General features: G+C 40.2%; 1 protein-coding gene across 1 annotated transcript; it reads right to left on the bottom strand.

Annotated features, from left to right (window-relative positions):
• Positions 1–957: 957 nt before the first annotated feature.
• On the bottom strand, positions 958–2,001 carry LOC142163423 (uncharacterized). The gene is made up of 3 exons (XM_075220709.1): positions 1,819–2,001; positions 1,254–1,719; positions 958–1,187 (listed from the first exon to the last, which is right to left on the bottom strand). Exons 1-3 carry the CDS (start codon positions 1,999–2,001, stop codon positions 958–960), a joined length of 879 nt encoding a protein of 292 aa, XP_075076810.1.
• Positions 2,002–23,086: the final 21,085 nt, after the last annotated feature.

The following is a 23,086-nucleotide window of genomic DNA, read 5'->3' on the forward strand; positions in this document are numbered from 1 at the left end:
GAAAAGAATACTTTTAATGAGTTGCAATCTCCCCACATAAGACAAGAACTTTGATGTCCAGCTAGTAATCCTGCCAATGATCTTATCAATTAGTGACTTACACTGAGTAACTGATAACCTTTTTGTACTGAAAGGGACCCCTAGGTATCTTATAGAAAGCTCACCCTTTAAGAAGCCTAGATGATCCAATATATCAAGCTGCAATTTCTGATTCACTCCTCCAAAATATACACCACTTTTCTCCATATTTGCGTCCAGCCCAGGAACCTTAGAAAATATTTGAAAACAAACATAAAGTGCTTTCACGGACTCCATATATAATTTGCAAAATAATAGCAAATCATATGCAAAGTTGAGTTGTACTATATTTAACATTTTGGATGAAATTTGAAAAACTTGTTCTCCTTCAGTCCCTTTAATACTCTTGTGAATTATTTCATTACTAGGACAAACAAAAAATGGGACGTAGGATCACTCTGTCTCAGTCCTTTCTTTGCTGGAAAAGGCTTCATAGGATTACCATTTATAAGTATAGAGTAGGAAACTATAGTTACACATTTCATGATCCATGTAGTGAACACCTCTGGGAAACATAATTGATCCAGAATCTGCTCTAAAAAATTCCACTCAACAGAGTCATATGCCTTCTTCATATCAATCTTCAAACAACATCTTGGAGTAATATTCTTTCTGTTGTAACCTTTTATATCTCATGGCTTAGAATGATGTTATCTGAAATTATCCTCCCGGAACAAAACCTGATTGGCTATCATCAACCAAGTAGTCCTTAACCTCTTGAAGCCTGCTAGATATGATTTTGGAGATGATTTTATAAATGGTAGTACAACATGATATTGGTCTAAACTCAGAAATTCTTGATGGATTCTGTACTTTAGGAACTAAGGTCACTGTAGTGCAATTGATTGACTTGTACACTTCTGATGTTCTAAAAAAATCCTAAACTGCCTCCACTACTTCATCCCATATATTTGCCCATGTCTTTTTAATGAATAGTGAATTATACCCATCACACCCTGGGGCTTTGGAATCATCTGTTCTTTGGAGTGTTTGGACAATCTTCTCCCTTGTCATAGGTTCTATCAATTTTGCTTGTTGTGTTCTTGTCAGTATGCTTCCTTTCTTCAACATATCTGGTTCAATAGCTGGAATCTCCTCTGCAACTGTTCCTAAGTGTTTATGATAGAACTGAATGATTTCCTGTTGTACTTCCTCCTGATTCTATGTATGCAAACCTACTTGGGTGACTAGCTTTGTAATTTTCTTTTGAGCATTCTTGTTCTTTATACTAGCATGAAAGAAAGTTGAATTTGAATCCCCTAGCATCAGCCATTGGATCCTGGACTTCTGTTTCAGTAAACTCTCCTCAATTGCACTCCGTTTTTCTAGCTTCTCTTTTAGATCCTTCTCGTCATTCTTCAAAGCCTCTGAATGGTTTGGGTCTCTCATTTGCACCTGAATTCTTTGTAGCTCCCCCCTTATGAGTGTAATTTTCTCATGAATTGTGCTATACTCCTTTTTATGTAGCTGCTTCAGTTCATTCTTCAGTCCATTCTTCAATCTTTTAAACTTCAACCAGACTCTTTTCATTGCTGATCCTTGCATGTTCATCTCCCATGTTGTTTTGACTATGCCTTCAAACTCCTTGTGCTCAGCTAGGTTGTTGAAAAATTTGAAAGGCTTTGGATTATTCTGTTGTTCCTGCTCAACACAAAGACACAAATGTGTATGATCAGAAAATAAAGGGTCCTACACCACCAACTCCAATTGCCTCATACTCATTATCCATCCATCATTTACTAGTGCTCTGTCTATTTTGCTATGGACATGACTATTTGTCCATGTAAACTCCCTCCCAACATATTTGAGTTCTGTCATTCTTGTGTTGTCTAAGAAATCCGTGAAATCCCTTATCTCTGCTTCCATAACAGGATCCCCATTGCACCTATCTTCCCAACTTTGTATAGCATTATAATCTCCCATTGCAATCCAAGGTCCCTTTAGCTCTCTATGCAACTATGTTAACTCCTCCCACATGTTCTTCCTTTGTTCAATAGTATGCAGACCATATATTGCTGAGAGCCAAAATTCTTCCTTGCTCTCCATTAATATAATCTTCCCTGTGATCACCTGCTCAGAGTAGCTATGCTGTATAAACTCTACTACTCCTGAATCCCATACTACCCATATTCTTCCTTTAGTACTAGCTATATAGTTGTCATTCCATTTCCAGTTCTTTGCAATTTTTTGTATGATTTTCCCTCCTATATGTTGGTTCGCGTTGTGCTCAATAATAGCTATTAAGCCTACCTTATTGTCTCTAATATATTTCTTTATTTCTTTTTGCTTATATACTTTATTCAATCCTCTATCGTTCCATGCTACTATGTTCATCTAGGTATGAATGGATCATCAATCTCCTACATCACATCCCATCTATTCTTACTACTAGACCCCAAACTTATTAGCATTGAGTTTGAAGGATCTGGTGTACTGCTTCCATTTGCTATACTTATCCCTATACTTATCCCCCTATATTTTGAGTTCTTTGCTATAGATTTACTCTTCACTGTCTACCCGCCTTCATCATCCTCCTGCCTTTGTGGTGAAAATTCTTTCTGTGTCTGCTCTATTCCTTTTTGTTTGTCATCCTGCTTTAGAACTTGAGGAGCAGCTTCTTTGTCCTGCTTCTCTTCCACTTGCCCTTTCCTCCTCCAAAACTGTTGTGGCTTTTGATCTCTTCCTCTTTGTTTTGTTTCTTCCTTCTGTGGTTCTTGGCAAACATGTCCTAATTGAAGACGTTTAGTGCAATACTGGGGCATCCAATCATACCAAACATTTTACTCAAACTCCCTACCACTGGGATCTTCTACCATATTCTGTTTTGGAAGTGGCTTAGTCACATCCATTTCCACTAGAATTCGAGCATATGAAATATGTTTGCATATATAGGTATTCCTAGAATACTCCCAATTCCACTCAATGAATCATCCTCCCAGCAATTAAGTGGTAGCTTAGGCAATTGAATCTATAATGGTATGGTTTTCAATACCTCATTTGCAAAATCAAAAGTCGTAGTCCACACTTTAACAACCATAGGCTTGCTATTCATCATTTATGGCCCTGAATAGAGCACAACATCTCTATCCTTTATTCTGTCAAATTTAACCACAAAATACCCATCATTATGAAGGTATATTTATGGTTTCGCAGCAAAGTTCCACTGGAACGAGACAAATCTTTCAAACGCAGAAATAGTAGGAGTTTCACCCACTACATACACAATCACAACCATTCTCCATTTTTTAGTAGCTCGCTCCACAACTGCTTTGTCTAATTTAGCTACCTTAACTCCATTCTTAATCGTAGGAGCAATATACTGTAAATTCATACCTCAAGTTGCCATTTTATTCTCAGCAAATAAACTATTCCATTACATCATTGCATTTGCCAAAGTAGGGATCTCCAATTTCCTTTGAGCATCAGTATCTCCCATACCTTTTCCAGCTTTACCCCTCTTAGATTCATCAATTACAGTAGTAACACTCTTGTTAGGTTCCAATTGAGCTGAATTTGAACCTCCTATAATCAACGGTGGTGTTTTAGCTCCTTTTGCTAAAGTTAGACACTGTTCCATTGGTTTCTCCGTTACTGTTCCATTGGTTTTCTTAGATTCTTCATTTAATTTCTCAGTTGGTTCTCTATCTACTTCATTCGCTGCTAAATCTCTCAGATCCACGGTAATTGCATGTCGTCGAGGCTGACCTTGCGGCATTTTCCAGTGGGATTGGCGCAAAATAGCAAAGTCACACTATCCTACGTAGAGGAGTCAGCCATCGACTTCAGCACCAGCTACTTCACCACCTACCTAATCAGCTAGAGGTAGAGGACAGTCAGCTACGGGTTGACCTAGAGGGGGAGGTCGATCAAGTGGTGGTTAGGCTCGTTTCTATGCACTCCCAGACAGACCAGATGATATTGCTTCAGATGCTGTGATTACATGTATTGTCTCAGTTTGCCACAGAGATGCCTTTGTGTTATTTGATCCTGGTTTCAATTTTTCATATGTCATCATATTTTGCTCGTTATTTGGATACGCCCCGCGAGTCTCTTGTTTCATCTTTTCGTGCATCTACTCCGGTGGGCGATACTATTGTTATGGACCGCGCTTATCGGTCATGTGTGGTGACTATTGGGGGTTTGGAGACTCGAGTGAACCTTCTGTATCTTTGTATAGTCAATTTTGATGTGATATTGGGGATGGATTTATTATCTCCGTGTTGGGCTATTTTGGACTGTCATGCTAAGACAGTGATGTTGGCTATGCCGGATGTGTCGCGGATTGAGTGGCGAGGTTTGACTGATCTTGTTCCCAGTAGAGTTCATTTTTGAAGCCCAGCGGATGGTTGGGAAGGGATACCTTTCTTATTTGGCCTTTGTAAGGGATGTCAGTATAGAGACTCCTACCCTTGATTCAGTCCCAGTAGAGGGACTTTCCGGATGTGTTTCCTGGAGACCTACCGAGCATGCCACTGGATAGGGATATTGACTTTTGAATTAATCTAGCACCGGGCACTCAGCCCATTTCTATTCCACCGTATCGTATGGCACCGATGGAGTTGAAGGAGCAACTTCAATAACTCGTTGATAAGGGGTTTATTTGGCCTAGTGTATCACCTTGGGGTGTGCATGTTCTATTTGTGAAGAAAAAGGATGGCACGATGAGGATGTGCATTGATTACAGGCAGTTGAACAAAGTCACAATCAAGAACAAGTATCCTTTACCTCGTATTGATGATTTATTTGACCAACTTTAGGGAGCGAGGGTGTTCTCTAAGACTGATCTCATGTTGGGGTATCAATAGTTGAATATCAGGGACTCGGATATCGGAAGACAACTTTCAGGATCCGATACGGTCATTATGAGTTCCTTGTGATGTCTTTTGGGCTGACCAATGCCCTAGCAACGTTCATGCATTTGATGAACATTGTGTGTCGGCCTTATCTCGACTCGTTTGCTATCGTATTCATTGATGATATTCTGGTGTACTCACGTAGTCAGGAGAAGAACGCTGAGTATTTAAGAGTGGTGTTGCAGCGGTTGAGGGAGAAGAAAATTTATGCAATGTTTTCCAAATGTGAGTTTGGCTCAGTTCAGTGGCTTTCTTTGGGCACGTGGTGTTCAGTGAGGGTATTCAGGTTGATCCGAAGAAGATAGAGGCGGTTCAGAGTTGGTCCAGGCCGTCCTCAGCCATAGAGATTCGTAGCTTTTTTCTTTTGGCGGGTTATTACCGTCGGTTCGTTTAGGGATTTTCATCTATTGCATCACCCTTGACCAAATTGACTCAAAAATGTGCTCCATTCAGGGGGTCGGATAAGTGTGAGTTGAGTTTCTAGAAGCTCAAGACTGCCTTGACCATAGCTCCAGTGTTAGTTTTGCCATCAGATTTAGGTTCATATATAGTATATTGTGATACTTCTAGAGTTGGTATTGGGTGTGTGTTTATGCAAGAGGGTAGATTTATATCTTATCCTTCTCGTCAGTTGAAGCCCTATGAGAAGAACTGCCCTGTTCATGATTTGGAGTTGGCTGCCATTGTTCATGCGTTGAAGAATTGGAGGAATTATCTCTATGGTGTGTCTTGTGAGGTGTTTACTGATCATCGTAGCCTCCAGCTCTTGTTCAAGCAGAAAGATATCAATTTGAGGCAGCGAAGATGGTTGGAGCTGCTAAAGGATTATGATATCACTTTCTTGTACCATCCGGGAAAGGCCAATGTAGTGGCTGATGCCTTGAGTAGGAAGGCGGTGAGTATGGGCAGTTTGGCGTATATTCCCATTGGGGAGAGACCACTTGCAGTTGATGTTCATTCTTTGGCCAATCGGTTTGTGAGGTTGGATATTTTGGAGCCCAGCCGGGTCTTTGGTTGTCCTCAAGGACAAAGTTAACCACGACGATGCCAGAGATGTGACTATTGGTGATGATGGAATATTGAGGATGCAGGGTCGGATATGTGTGCCCAATGTAGATGGTCTCTAGGAGTTGATTTTTGAGTAGACCCATAGCTCGCGGTATTCCATCCATCCGGGTGCCGCGAAGATGTATCAGGACTTGAGACAACACTACTGGTGAAGAAGAATGAAGAAAGATATAGTTGGATTTGTAGCTCGGTGTCTCATTTGTCAACAGTTGAAACATGATCATCAAATACCGGGTGGCTTGCTTCAGCAGATAGATATTCCGGAGTGGAAGTAGGAGCGGATCATTATGGATTTCGTAGTTGGACTTCCACGGACTTTGAGGAAGTTTGATGCTATTTGGGTGATTGTGGATCGGCTAACCAAGTCTGTGCTCTTCATTTCGGTGTGTACTACCTATTCTTCAGAGCAGCTAGTAGAGATTTATATTCGAGAGATTTTTCACCTGCATGGTGTCCCAGTTTCCATCATTTCAGACAGAGGTACTCAGCTCACATCACAGTTTTTGAGAGTCGTGTAGTGAGAGTTGGGTACTCAAGTTGAGTTGAGCACAGCCTTTCACCCTTAGAGGGAAGGGCAGTCCGAGCGCACTATTCAGATATTGGGGGACATATTGCGTGCTTGTGTCATTGATTTTGGGGGTTCATGGGATTAGTTTCTACCGCTCGTAGAGTTTACATATAACTACAATTATCAGTCGAGTATTTATATGGCTCCATATGAGGATTTATATGGGAGACGGTAGCCAGGCGAGGCCAGGCTTTTGGGTATAGACTTGGTGCGCGATGCTTTGGACAAAGTGAAAGTGATTCAGGAGTGACTTCGTGTAGCGCAGTTGAGACAAAAGAGTTATGCTGACAGGAAGGTTCGTGATGTGTCTTACATGGTTGGGGAGAAGGTTCTATTGAAGGTTTCACTCATGAAGGGTGTTATGAGATTTGTGAAGAAGGGTAAATTGAGTCCTCAGTTCATTGGGCCTTTTGAGGTGCTTCAGAAGATTGGGGAGGTGGCTTATGAGCTGACTTTGCCACCTATCTTATCGAGTGTGCATCCGATATTTCATGTTTCTTTGCTCCGTAAGTATATTGGCGACCTGTCTCGTGTTTTGGATTTCAGCACGATTCAGTTAGACGGTGATTTGACTTATGATGTGGAGCCAGTGGCTATTTTTGAGCGGCATGTCCTAAAGTTGAGATTAAAGGATATAACTTTAGTGAAAGTGTAGTGGAGAGGTCAGCCGTGAAAGAGGCTACTTGGGAGATCGAGAAGGAGATGCAGAGCAGATATCTACACCTATTTGAGGCTTCAGGTATATTTCTTGACTCGTTCGAGTATGAACGTTTGTTTAAGAGGGGGAGGATGTAACAACCCGACCGGTCGTTTCATGCGTTATAACCCTGTCTCCCCCATTTTTGCTTCCTTGTGTGTTTTTCAGTTGTATTTCATCGTATCATGTTGGTGGTGTTGTTTCAGAGTGGTCTTAGGGTGTAATGAGACACTTAGTATGTTAAGTTGGTTATTTAGTTGGAAAAGTCAACCGAAAGTTGACTTGTGGGTAAATGATCTCGGAATCGGGCTTTTATGATTCGGATAGCTTCGTTAGGTGATTTGGGACTTAGGAGCGTGTTCAGAATGTAATTTGGAGGTCTGCGGTAGATTAGGCTTGAATTGGCGAAATTTGAAATTTGGCGTTATCCGGTCGGCAGTGCAGATCTTGATGTTGGGGTCGGAATGGAATTACGAGAATTGGAGTAGGTCTGTTGTGTCATTTTTGACGTTTGTGCAAAATTTCAGGTCATTCGAATGAGGTTTGATAAGTTTTGGCATCGTTTGCGGAATTCGGAAGTTTAAGAATCATGAGGCTTGAATCCGAGGGTGATTTGATGTTTTGATGTTGTTTTGAGTATTCCGAAGGTTGAAACTTGTTTCAACCTTCGGAACGCTCAAAACATCGAATCACCCTTGGATTCAAGCATAAGAATTCCAAAACATCTGAATTCAATCAAAATGTATATCAAACCTTGTTCGAATGACCTAAAACTTTGCACACATGTCACAAATAACACAACGGACCTACTCTAATTTTTGAAATTTCATTCCGACCCCGATATCAAAATCTCCAATGCCGACCGAAAAATGCCAAATTTTCAATTTTGCCAATTCAAGCCTAAATCTACCACGGACCTCCAAAATACATTCCAGACATGCTCTCAAATCCAAAATTAACTAATGGAGCTAACCAAATCATAAAAATACAAATCCGAGATCGAATACTAAAAAGTCAAAACTTGGTCAAACCTTTCAAATTTAAAGCTTTAAATTGAGAATTGTTCTTCCAAATTCATTCTGATTACCCTGAAAACCAAAACCGACGATTTACATAAGTCATAATATAGCACACGGGGCTAGTCATGCCCGAGAACTAGCGAGTGAAATGCGAAAGCTCAAAACGACCGGTCGGGTCGTTACATCATCCCCCACTTAAACATACGTTGGTCTTCGAACGTGCCTAGAATTATTTCGAAACCCATCAAATCACTGTGTAACCTTACCATGCACATACTCGGGGATGATCCCACATCACGCTATCTCATATAGGTCCGATAACATAATGTAACTAAAATTTCACAATCCAACCTATCACATAAACCTTAGAACCACATTTTCACTTCTGAAATCATCTACAAGATCAGAATCTCACATCTATACTCTGAATAATCTTGAACTAGCTATTACAAACCATACCTGCAGCCTCAGATGCAATTACATGATATACCACATAGCTCAAACTCTCGTAGCGATAACTTCTAATCACAACAGTTGCTCAGAACAACCGAATATCGATAATAAACCTCTTATAAAATAAAGCCTCATTCCAACACTTCTATATACTGCCAATGATAAATGAAACCGCTAGAAAGTCATAACCATTCCTCAGATCAACCATTCGTGAAGCCACTTCTCCTTTGGCAAGGACAATAGCAAATTTCTGAGCCAAACATCGATATTATCCTTCCAACACGCTGAAACCGAATCCATTTGAATTCATTCTAGATCCCAACGATCTCATCTAATCCAACACAACTACTCTGGTGACATGACACATCAATACAATCTAAAGCCACAACTCGTGCAATCCGTGCACCAATAAGCAAGCTCACCAGTACCACCCACACAATGCTGAGAACTCGTCACACATCGTAGAAACAGAACACACGAATCTAACCCGAAGGGTCATACCTCCACATAATTCGCTACAATGCGCGACCCAATCCAAAGACTGGTCCACATGAAACACCTCAAGTCACTATGCTCAAAATCGACAACCACGCGCAATTTAATGTCTAGAACTAAAGCAAATCATCATAACCGCAGTAAAGCAATTGACATAAAATTACACAAATCCGAAAGAACACAACTGATGCGCCATCCACCGAGCAATACCCAATACTCTTCCCGCTCGAATTACACTGAGAGTCCCCAATAAAACCGCACCACATGTGCCTATAACCAACAAATCCCAATGCCTCGCAACACGTAAAGGTAACTCATAGATCTCCCCAGGTCACTAATAAGCTCAACAACAATCGAATCAACACATCCCTCAACAATACAACTCGGAGTCAACCAAGCTGACTTAAGTTAGAACACACATCCACATTGGCCTACCAATGAACCCTTTATCAAGGAGTCCCTAAAGCTGCTCCTTCAACTCCTTTCACTCCGCTGGTGCCATACGATATGGTGCCCGACACCCAATCAATACCGAAATCAACAACCCTGTCCGGCAACATGCCCGATAGCAGGAAACACATCAGGAAAACCCCTCATCACTGTAACTGAATCAATGGTAGGAGTCTCTGCACTGACATCCATCACGAAGGCGAAATATGAAAGACAACCCTTCCCAACTATCCGCTGGGTCTTCAGAAATGAAACCACCCTACTGAGAACATAATCCGTCGAGCCTCGCCACTCAATCTGTGGCATCCTCCGGCATGGCTGATGCTGCTGCCTTAGCGCAACAGTCTAGAATAACACGACACAGAGACAACTAATCTATACCCAATATCACATCAAAATCTAACTTACCAAGTAGCAAAAGATCCACTCGGGTATCCAAACCCCGATAGTCACTATACAGTGCCGATACACGCGACCCACAACCACAATATAACCTATTTATAAGAACTCCCAATCTCCAACTCCATATAGCACACGAATCACCATATCCGATCCTAATTCCACCATCCGAATACAAACCACACCTCTAATACCCAATCATTCCACGAGAGATACTCCAAAAATTCTTCCATGCCACCAAGCAAACTCGGATACCAGCAGTCGATCCAACAAGAGAGTGTCGCGATACTATTGAAGTATCCTCAACTCATACATTTGCCCTTTTTTTGAAAATGCATACTCTCATCAAGCCATATCAGTCAGTGATCTCATTTATCTAGTCATCTGAAGTTGTCCATGCTACCCAAAAATTGTGACCTTCTTTTCAAAACTGAATCGTGATCTTACACGTGCAAATCTTAATCCTACATGACATACCGCACATACCATATCATCCTAGGATAAACATGAGAACTTCATATCCCTTCGGGAGCCACAAGCAACTACGTACTCAACTAGCCAAGAATTTTCCACTGATCCCATCTAGTAGAAAATCGCTATACATCCCATGATCCTCATGCTAGTAGAAAATATACATCAATAGCTATTGTAGAAACCATCAACAACTCTCCGAATTCTATTTGCACAATACTAAACCGTCAGGACTGAATCTTTCAAACTCAACCAAGCTACACAGGCCATTAAAACCCCAAAAAATTGTTGCGAAGCACCTGTAGAAATTCATTACCTCGTAAGCACCCAAAGAACTAATAATATCCTTATCATGCCGTTCCGGACTACTACCAAGCTAACCCATCTATCCAAGTTCCTTCTGATTTTCTTTCAACTTGATACTTCTTCTCGCTATAACACCACAATCCTCGACCTAGACTCGTCACATGAGACCCAAGCATAAAGCCACACCGTCCTATGGTTGATAAGAAGCCGGATACTCTCTCAAAAATATTCCCAAATGCACCACATTCAAAATACCTACCTTGAAGAGACTTCCTGTGAATTTAAAGCCATTACCTTCACCTTCCTGATACTGGTGTATAGAATCCATAATGATATAAAATTACAATGAGCCTTGACACCCTCCAATGCAAACCTCAGTTTCTAGCCAACTGTACAACTTGAAAATCTTCAATTATTACATGTAAAATCTTGAACCCATTAGAACCATTTTCGAGAGCCCTCCACTCTACTCAAACTGCAATTAGACCGATCAAACGGACCAGACGACCTGTGCTCCATTAGCACTCCGACACCACAGAATGTAACCTCACCTTAATACAACCAAGCAGCTTCCTGTTCTATGCATCGTACATCCTTTACTAATTAACAACTCAAGTCATTCCGTGAGTCTCATACACCCATAAAGCATAACATAACCTTTATTGAAATTTTCTTTACTCGAGCCATCATCGGTCTCAACATCCGTAAGCCATAACTGATTCACCAGTACGCCTCAAACTGGAACCAACATAGCAGATAATCGTGCAATAACCTAATCAATAGCAGACTCCCCACTTGGCTCAAATCCATAGATTAAAACACAAAAGAACTCATAATATGTATTCTCTATCACTGCCATAATACCATAGTGAGATCTCAATCCTTCATAAGCTCGTATAACACAGACCATCTAGTACCTCAAATCTTCTGCAAATCTCGCATTTGCCCTCGTAGCAGTCAAGCCCACTCTCTAAAGCGACCCAATTTCAAATTGCATACATATATTTCACTGGTAAAAAAGATCTTCCAACAAACAACGTAAGGCTCACACAAACTTCAGAACACTCCGAAGGAGGTAACCCACCTGCTTTGCCTCAAACTAATAGCTCTTCATTCCCTTCCACCGTCATAAACATTACGCAATCACTTAATATTCCTGAGTCTGAACTCATATCGTAACATGAAATCTATTCCACTCCCCAACTAAACAACATGAAAAGATTCTTCACACACCCATAACTCGGGGCTATACATCAAGTCAAGATGGAAATCAAGCACCAAATAGTTTTTCTATCCTCAAGCAGACCCTTCTCGTCGCATCCAAATCATATGAATACATCTCGCAGTGACATCATACACATCCATCCATCACATCCACTAGTAGGGACACTACCGAACATATAAATTCAAAAAACACATGCTCACCCAATCAGAACCTTAGTGCTCTAGCTACAGGCAAAATCTAGCCTCAAGTCCTCTGGACTGGCCCAACATCAACGCACAAAAATCGCATCTCGCCCCTCGATCAGGGAAGTCGTCAATGCACAGATGATACCGAGCGCTCATGTGCACATACAAACGCATGGAAGGAATTCAAAAGAGTTACATTTCAAGTTGAATCAATGACGCACAATGAGAATTCAAGAATGTGAAGTTTTTTCCTAAAGGTTCTGCAGCCTCCCGAGGATAAGTACAGACGTCTCTGTACTGATCCGCGAGATTATACTAAACCCGCTCATGACTCGTGAGACCTATGTAATCTAGGCTCTGATACCAACTTGTCACGATCCTAAAATCGACCCGGTCATGATGGTGTCTGTCGTGAAACTAGGCTAGCCGACACAACTCCCGAATTAACCATTATTCAATACAAGTCATTTTTAAGCCTTTAATTAATCAAATATTTCATAATGAAAGTCTAAATGAATAGTGTAGAATAAATACACAAGCCCGACATCGGGATGTCACAAGTCACGAGCGTCTACTATGGTCTGAATACAATGAAGAGTCTGAGTATACTAAAAACAGTCTAAGGAAGACAAGAGAGAGAAAAGTAGGGCCGCGAATGTCAAGCGACTACCTTGCAAACTCCGATGACTCTGCCTGAGTAATCAACACCTGTTATCGGGTTCATAAATACTTAAATCTGCACACACGGTGAAAGGAGTAATGAGAGTACACCAACTTAGTAAGTAACAAAAGTAAATGAAATCTGAGTAGTAAGAAAACATGTAAACCACATCAAAATGCTACAACAAATGTAGGATATTTCCAACACAGTACAGTAATAATTTATTTCGTAAATCATGCTCAGTTTCGGTAAAACCTTTTTAAAACAATTTTCAATAGTTTCAAACAAGTGATAAAATAGTGAGTAAACATGATAGAAATGGAAATAGCCCCTCGGGCAAAACATGTACCATTAACTGTCCCTCAGGCATATTATCAACAGAACCAGCCCCTCGGGCTACATCACAATCACTCGTAATCAGCCCCTCGTGCATAACATAAATCAAGAACCACCCCTTGGGCAATAATATGGAACAACATCAGTCCTTTGGGCAATAACTTGGAACAACATCAGCCCTTCGGGCTATATGACATCTCACACTGGGTACCCGCGGGTATACAAACACCGAGAGGGGCCCCTTACGGCCCAAGCGCAATATCAAGCCATCTCGTGGCATAATCAAATAGGCTCTCAGCCTTATATCAAGCCACCTAGTGGCGTAACAAATCAAGCCCTCGGCCTCATAATCATAAATTAGTACCACACTACTGTGGTGCGCAGCCCAATCCCATAATATCTTCACAACACCGGCCCTCATCCTCACTCAGTCAGAAATATTTCATGCCACTCGGGCAACAGAAAAACATGATTCTCATCCCAAAATATTATTTAAACTATTAAAATGGAGTAAATATGGATGAGTTATGAAAATAGTAGAATACAGCATGACTGAGTACAAATATAAAGTAAAAACAGTGAGGCATAGTAGTAAAAATCCCCTACGGGTCCAAAACAGTTGGAACGAGGCCCAAAACCTGGTAATAATTTCCAGAACACAATGATAGAAAACAGTTTTCAATCAAATACGCGACTTAACAGTCGTACGGGACAGACTAAGTCATAATCCCCAATGGTGCATGACCCCACGCTTGTCATCTAGCGTGTGCGTCACCTCAAAGTAGCACAACCATATGAAATCGGGGGTTTCATACCCTCATGACAAACATTTACAATCATTACTTACCTCTATCCGGTTCAAACTCTATCCCGCGATGCCTTTGCTTCTCTAGTCGGCCTCCAAATGCTTCGAATCTGACCAAAATCAGTATATTATCATCAATATGTGCTAAAGGAACAAACCCAAGCGAAAATGATCAAATTAACTCAAAAATTCCGAAATTGGCTCAAACGCGGCCCCTGGGCTCACGTCTCGGAATCCGATAAAAATTACAAAACTGGAAAACCCATTCGCTCACGAGTCTACCCATATCGATTTCACCAAAGTCCGACATCAAATGGCCATCCAAATCCCCAAAATCAACTCTCCAAACCTTCTTCCATTTTCCCCAATTTTCACCCAAAATTCCCAACTTAAATGATAAGAATCAAGATAAAATCATGAGATTTAACAAAATTTGAGTGAAGAACACTTATCCCAATCAATGCTCTGAAAATCCCTTTATAATCTGCCCAGGCATTTACCCTATGCTATCGCGGACAAACTAATGTGATAGCAAAGAACAAAATTTGTCAGCCCTTCTTTTACCCTATGCGATCGCAGCCATTCCCCCGCGATCGCGTAGAACAAATTTTTCCAACAGCCTTCTCCAACTCTTCCGGACATCCTCTAGTATAATGGTCATAACTTTTTATACAAAACTCTAAATTACAATTGGTTTAATCTTATAAAAACTAGACATCAAGGGATACAACTTTCATTTTTAGAGCATCTTCAAATTCCTTATAGATTGTGAGTTATAAGTTTCCAAAGTCGGGTCAGTATAGCAGGGATTTTACTCTATGCGATCGCGGGAAGACTTATGCGATCGTGGGAAGACTTATGCGATCACATAACACAACTCCATTTTTCCAAATTTTCTCTATGCTAACTCGGTCAGATCTATGCTAACACACTGTACACCCCTGAAGCCAAAAACCAGCAACTAGGAATGTCCTAGAAATGGTTCGAAACTACACCGAAACTCACCCGAGGCCCTAGGGACCTCAACCAGACATGACAAAACATCCCATAACATCATTCAAACTTGTTCCAACCTTCGGAATGCTCAAAAAACATCAAAACATCGAATCACCCTCGGATTCAAGCATAAGAATTCCCAAACTTTCGAATTCCGAATTCGATAAAAAAGTCAATCAAACCTCGTCCGAATGACCTGAAATTTTGTACACATGTTACAAATGACACAACGGACCTACTCCAATTTCCGAAATTTCATTCCGACCCCGATATCAAAATTTTCACTGCCGTTCGGAAAATGCCAAATTTCCAATTTCGCCAATTCAAGCCTAAATCTACCATACATCTCGGACACGCTCCTAAGTCCAAAATCACCTAACAGAGCTAATGAAATCATAAAAATTCAAATCCGAGATCGAATACTAAAAAGTCAAAACTTGGTCAAACCTTTCAAATTTAAAGCTTAAACTAAGAATTGTTCTTCCAAATTCATTCTGATTACCTTGAAAACCAAAACCGACGATTTACATAAGTCATAATACAGCACACGGGACTATTCATGCCCAAGCGAGCAAAATGTAAAAGCTCAAAATGACCGGTCGAGTCGTTACAATTGAAATGATTCACATTGCTACCTCAAATAGGCCTAGTCAAAATGCAAAATTGCACCCAAATTTTGCTCTGAAAACTCATGTCATTTCGATATTCAAGTACCCTTATGCAGCTGGAAGTCTTGCTGGAGTTTTCCTTTCATCTTTTACAACAATGTGCATTTTCACACTAGGGTTCTTTATTCAATTAGAGACCTTTGCATTCCACCAGTGAAGTGAACATATTATACCTCTAGCTTATCTATTTTATATTCCCATTGGTTTCCCTTCCTTTAATTCATCCACTACAGCAACTGATAAGGGATGAGTTCAAATATTCATATTAGCTGCAGTTCTGTGATGACCTCTTAAATGAAATTCTGCATTCCTAGGTCTTAAAAACCTCTTCTAGCATCACCTAAATTTTCGTGCACAGTCCGGACGTGTAGCTCGAAAGCCTAATTATGAAAGTCTGTGAAAAATTATAAATTTTGACTATAAAATGAACTAATTTGACCTCGATAAATATTTTGGGTAAACAGACTCGGACCCATGATTCGACGGTCCTAGAGGGTCCATAGGAAAATATGGGACTTGTGTGTATGCCCGGAATCGAATTTCGAGGTCCCAAACCCGAGAAATGAATTTTTGAAAGAAATTGTTTTCTTAAATTGTTTAAAGAATTTAGAAATGAATTTTGAATAGAACATGTTGGTATTGGGCCCGTATTTTAGTTTTGGCACCCGGTACAGGTCTTATATATGATATGAGATAAATTTGTGAAGTTTGGTAAGAAACGAAGTCCGTTTGACGTGATTCAGACCTTAATTGGAAAATTTGATATTTAAGAAGCTTGATAAATTTCATTGATACTGAGGTTTAATTCGATGTTTTTGATATTATTTTGGTGATATGAGTACACGAATAAGTTCGTGGGATATTTTTGAGGTTGTGTGTATATTTGGTTTGGAGCCCCGAGGGCTCGGGTGAGTTTTGGATAGTCCACAGAGTGAATTTTGAACTTAGAAAAATTGCAGGTTTTCAGTTAATGTGCACAGATCTGCAGGCTTCGCAAATGCAAAGCCTGGCTCGCAAATGCCCATACATGCGACCTGCAACTTTTATACTTAGCCGATTTTAAACCCATTTTTTCATATCCTCTCAAAACATAAACACATGATGGCGATTTTTCAAAGGCTTCTTCTTCTCCAAATCAATTGTAAGTTATTTTTAACTAGTTTTGTTGAATCATTAATATCTTTTAACATGATTTCAACTTCAAATCAAAGATTTTCATGGAGGAAATTGGGAGATTTGGGTAGAACCTAGGTTTTTCAAAAATTGGGGATTTAGACCTCGATTTGAGGTCCGATTTCAAAACAAATTATATATTTGGGTTCGTGGGGGAATGGGTAATCGGGTTTTGGTTCGAACCTCAGGTTTTGACAATGTGGGCCTGAGGGAGATTTTTGACTTTTTGGGCAAAACCTCGGAAAATTCATTTTCATGTATTCAAATTGATTCATTTAGTGTTTATTGATGTAATTAAGTAACTTGTGACTAGATACGAGCGAAATGGTGGTGGAATCAAGGGGTAAAGCTATAGTTGAATCATGAATTGTGTTCGTGGCATCGAGGTAAGTGTTTTGTCTAACCTTAACTTGAGGGATTAGGAGTCGTACCTTATTTGCTACGTGTTAATTGTGGAGTACGATGTATAGGCATGGTGACAAGTATCTATACATCGGTGTCAAGCATGCCCGTGAGTCTTGTTTTATAATTGCTATGACTTTGTTGTGGTTTATTGCACTTCATACGCTATTTTCATCATTGTTCCATTGTCGGGATAGTTGTTTTGATGTTAATTTTCCCTTGCGGGGATGTTTGTTGATAGTATTTTTCCCTTTCCGGAAAGTTGTTGAAATATCATTGTTTCCCTTACCAGGAGGTTAATATGTTGCTTTTGTTCCCTTATCGGGATTCCTTGTGATTATTATTGGCTTGTAAATGGGAGCAGGTGCTATACTACCACAAGATATGATAAAATTGGAGCGGGTGGTATGCCTACAACAAGATATGATGAAATGGGAGCGGGTGGTATGCCTACCAAGAGATATAATGAAATGGGAGCAGGTGGTACGCCTACCACAAGATATAATAAAATGGGAGCGGGTGGTATGCCTACCAAAAGATATGATGAAATGGGAGTGGGTGGTACGCCTACCACAAGATATAATGAAATGGGAGCGGGTGCTATGCCTACCACAAGATATAATAAAATGGGTACGGGTGCGCATTTCATTCCGGTGGCAGTCTCCTATTCTTCTGAGAGGTTAACTGAGATCTATATCCGGGAGATTGTTCGTCTTCATGGTGTGCCCGTGTCTATCATTTCAGACCGAGGTACTCTGTTTACCTCACACTTCTGGAGAGCAGTTTAGCGAGAGTTGGGCACGCGAGTTGAGTTGAGTACAGCGTTTCATCATTAGACGGACAGGCAGTCCGAGCGAACCATTAAGATTTTGGAGGATATGCTTCGAGCTTGTGTCATTTACTTTGGAGGCTCGTGGGATCAGTTTTTGCCTTTAGCAGAGTTTGCCTACAACAATAGCTACTAGTCGAGTATTCAGATGGCCCCTTATGAGGCTTTATATGGTAGGTGGTGTCGGTCTCCGGTTGGATGGTTTGAGCCAGGAGAGGCACGATTATTGTGTATGGATCTAGATTAGGATGCCTTGGAATAAGGTCAGGATTATTCAGGATAGGCTTCGTATAGCTCAGTCCAGGCAAAAGAGTTATACCAACCGCAAGGTTCGTGATTTGACATTCATGGTCAGTGAGCGAGTGTTGCTTTGAGTGTTGCCTATGAAGGGCGTGATGAGATTTGGGAAGAAGGGCAAGCTTAGACCTAGGTTCATTGGCCCGTTTGATATTCTTGATCGAGTGGGAGAGGTGGCTTATAGATTTGCGTTGCCGGTGAGCTTATCATCCGTGCATCCAGTGTTTCATGTGTCCATGCTTCAGAAGTATCACGGCAATCCATCCCATGTGTTAAATTTCAGCATTGTCCAGTTGGACAAGGACTTATCATATGAGGAGTAGCCGGTAGCTATTCTAGCCCGACAGGTTCGTTAGTTGAGATCGAAGAGTTTTCCTTCTATTCATGTTCAGTGGAGAGGTCAGCCTCCTGAGGCATCGACCTGGGAGTTCGAGTCTGATATGCGGAGACATTATCCCCATCTTTTCCCCAACTAAGGTACTTCCTTCTTGTGTCTATTTGAGGATGAACGGTTGCTTTAGAGGTGGAGAATGTGATGACCTCTTGGGTCATCACTTGTTTTAAAATGAAATTCTACATTCTGAGGTCTTAAAAACCTTTTCTATATCACCTCGATTTGCGTGCGCAGTCCAAGCGTGTACCTGGAAAGCCTAAATATGAAAATTTGTAAAAATGATAAATTTTAACTATAAAATGAATTAATTTAACTTTAGTCAATGTTTGGGGTAAACAGACCCGGACCCGTGATTCGACGGTCTAGGAGGGTCCATAGGAAAATATGGGACTTGGGCCTATGCCCGGAATCGAATTCCGAGGTCCCAAGCCCGAGAAATGAATTTTTGAAAGAAATTATTTTTTGAAATTGTTTAAAGAATTTGGAAATGAATTTTGAATAGAACATGTTGGTATCGGGCCCGTATTTTGGTGTCGGTGCCCGATATAGGTCTTATATATGATATGAGATAAATCTGTGAAGTTTGGTAAGAAACGGAGTCCGTTTGACGTGATTCGGACCTTAAATGGGAAATTTGATGTTTAAGAAGCATTGATAAATTTCATTGATATTGAGGTTTAATTCGATATTTTTCATGTTATTTTGGTGATATGAGTACACGAATAAGTCCGTGGGAAGTTTTTGAGGTTGTGTGTATATTTGGTTTGGAGCCCCGAGGGCTCGGTTGAGCTTTGGATAGGCCACGGAGTGCATTTTGAACTTAGAAAAATTGCAGGTTTTCAGTTATTGTGCACAAGTCTGCAGGCTTCGCATCGCAAATGCGAGACATCCATCGCAAATGCAAAATGGATCTGGGTAGGCCTCAAATGCGACCAATTGGTTTGCAAATGCGAAAGGTCAGTCACAAATGCGACGTGTATGATCGCAAATGCAAAACTACCCTATTCAGCCTTGGGTCGCAAATGCGACAAATATTTCGCAAATGCGAAGGTTCAGCTTTACGGAAGGGTTCGCAAATGCGAACCCTGTTTTGCAATTCCCAAGTTAGCAGAGGTCAGGGTTCGCAATTGCGAACCCCTGTTCTCAATTCCCATACCTGCGACCTGCAACTTTTATACTTAGCCGATTTTAAACCCATTTTTCATATCCTCTCAAAACATAAAAACATTAGGGCGATTTTTCAATGGCTTCTTCTTCTCTAAATCAATTGTAAGTCATTTTTAACTAGTTTTTTTCAATCATTAACATCTTTTAACATGATTTCAACTTCAAATCAAAGATTTCCATGGGGAAAATTGGGTGTTTTGGGTAGAGCCTAGATTTTTCAAAAAATTGGGGATTTAGACCTTGATTTGATGTCCGATTTCAAAACAAATTATATATTTGGGTTTGTGGGGGAATGGGTAATCGGGTTTTGGTTGGAATCTCAGGTTTTGACCGTGTGGGCCCGGGGCGATTTTTGACTTTTTGCGTAAAATTTTAGGAAATTCATTTTCAGTCATTCAAATTGATTCATTTAGCATTTATTAATGTAATTAAGTAACTTGTGACTAGATACGAGCGAATTGGTGGTGGAATCAAAGGGTAAAGCTATAGTTGAATCGTGAATTGTGTTCATGATATCGAGGTAAGTATTTGATCTAACCTTAGTTTGAGGGATTAGGAGTCGTGCCTTATTTGCTACGTGTTAATTGTGGAGTATGATTTATAGGCATGGTGACGAGTATCTATACGTCGGTGTCAAGCATGCATGTGAGTCTTGTTTTATAATTTTCATAACTCTGTTATGGTTTATTGCACTTCATATGCTATTATCATCATTGTTCTCTTGCCGGTATGGTTGTTTTGATGTTAATGTTCCCTTGTCAGGATGTTTGTTAATAGTATTGTTCCTTTGCCTGGAAGTTTTTGAAATATCATTGTTTCCCTTACCAGGAAGTTATTTTGTTGCTTTTGTTCCCTTGCCGGGATTCCTTGTGATTATTGTTCGCTTGTAAATGGGAGCGGGTGGTACGCCAACCACAAAATATGATGAAATGGGAGCGGGTGGTACGCTTACCACAAGATATGATGAAATGGGAGCGGGTGGTACGCCTAACACAAGATATAATGAAATGGTAGCGGGTGGTACGCCTACCACAATATATAATAAAATGGTAGTGGGTGGTACACCTACCACAAGATATAATGAAGTGGGAGCGGGTGGTACGCCTACCACGAGATACATGAAATGGGAGCGAGTGGTACGCCTACCACAAGATATGAGAAATGGGATCGGGTTGCACGCCTGCAACGAGAAGTGAACTGAAAGTGAAATCTGCCTTTGTTTTCCTTATCCTTGTTAGTAGTTGGATTTTGGTTCCTTATAGTTATCTTGATATCCTGTTGTTACCTGTTCTCCCCCGAAGCATGTTTTCCCCCTCCCATGTTTACTTGTTTATTTCTTTATTTCTTTTCCGTCATATATATTTGAACTGTACAGGTTTATGTGGTAGTATGGTCCTAACCTCGTCACTACTTCGCCGAGGTTAGGCTAGACACTTACCAGCACATGGGGTCGGTTGTGCTGATGCTACACTCTGCATTATGTGCAGATCTCGGAGCAGCTCTTGGACCGTACCTTGGAGGCTTCCTTTAGTCCACCCGGAGATCCAAGGTAGACCTGCAGGCGTCCGCAGGCCCTGACGTCTCCCTCTATCCCTATTTCCTGTTTAATTTTCCTCTTATTCAGAAACAATGTACTGTTATTTCTTCAAACTTTGTATGCAGCAAATCTTAGATAGTCTATGACACTGTGACACCAGGTTTTGGGTGGTTAAGGATTTAGTACTTGTAATAGATACAGGTTCATATATTTTATTGTTGTCTTCCGCTAAAATTTGAATTTCCACTTTAATCACGTTATCGCCTTATATTTATTAAAAAGAATTAATTGGTTAATGAAGTATTTAGATTGAAGGTTCGGCTTACCTAGCTCACATTAGTAGGCGCCATTCCGACTCCCAAGGGTGAAAAATCTGGGTCGTGACAAGTTCAGACAACTGTCACAGGACTTTTGCATGCATTTGGTAGAGTCCTTTGGCTGGATTGCACACCATCTGGAAAAGAAGGTGCTTTCTCTGTTTGGTTTTCATGGGTTCGACAATTAGGCACTTGTGCTGGTTTTGCACTTGCATCAAGTTACCCTCTAAACATTAAGATGTCATTTGGGGTTGCATTTTGTGCTGCAATTCTTGGGAAGATCATTCTCATCTTTGGGAATATCAGTAACTTTGGAGGTGCAAAAGCTGCAGGACATGTTAAAGAGCATATTGAGAGAGGTTCACCACTGGATAGTGGTGTAGAAATGATAGTGCCAGTGTTAACAAAAGTTCAACTGTAATTAATGTTATAATAATACGTATTGTAGTAACTTTTTGTGTTCTATTGATGTCTTTTGTCTTACTCTTTTTCTTTGTTGCTTGCTTCGAAAGAATACTATACTTGCATTTACCTGCATGAACAAAGTGTATGTAAAATCTACCCAATTCTGTATGTATTATGGATTTTATCTCAGATTCTTTTCTTGTGTGATTAACAAAAATGATCATACCAGAAACAATAAAGCAGTGTGTTTTACATAGTGGAAGGTTCTGATATAGTAAAATTGAGTGTTTTAAATGGTGTCTGAATTTTGGGTTGGTGCCTTGGTAGATAATTATTTAACTTTTAGCGGGTAAAATGAATGCAATTATCCAATTTGATATTATTATTTTTTACATTAAAATGCAATATCCCTAATACTTTCATTAAAGACATGAATTACTTTTAGCTATTTTTAAATAACTATAGTATATTTATTTTTACACAATCGATATATATAAACTTAAACTAGTTAATTTATTCGTGCTTCGCCCGTTTAACATTTAAACTGACAAACCTGATCTTTTTATAAAGATATTCGAGCTAAAGCAATACACTTTTTATAATACGAAAAGTGAAACCGAATATATAATGTAAGAAACTACACCGGAAAGAAAATCGAAACACAATCCTTCCAATGCCAATATTTGTATTTTTTTTATTTCTAATTTCAAGTTACACTTCTCTTACTTGATCCTGGTTAAATAACATATTCTTACTTCATTAAATTACTTAAACTAAGTAAACTAATATGATCCTGGTTAATACAAAAAAGTTTTACTAATATGTGTTGTGG

Source organism: Nicotiana tabacum, chromosome 1 (assembly GCF_000715075.1).
Source record: "Nicotiana tabacum cultivar K326 chromosome 1, ASM71507v2, whole genome shotgun sequence".
Classification (NCBI taxonomy): domain Eukaryota; kingdom Viridiplantae; phylum Streptophyta; class Magnoliopsida; order Solanales; family Solanaceae; genus Nicotiana; species Nicotiana tabacum.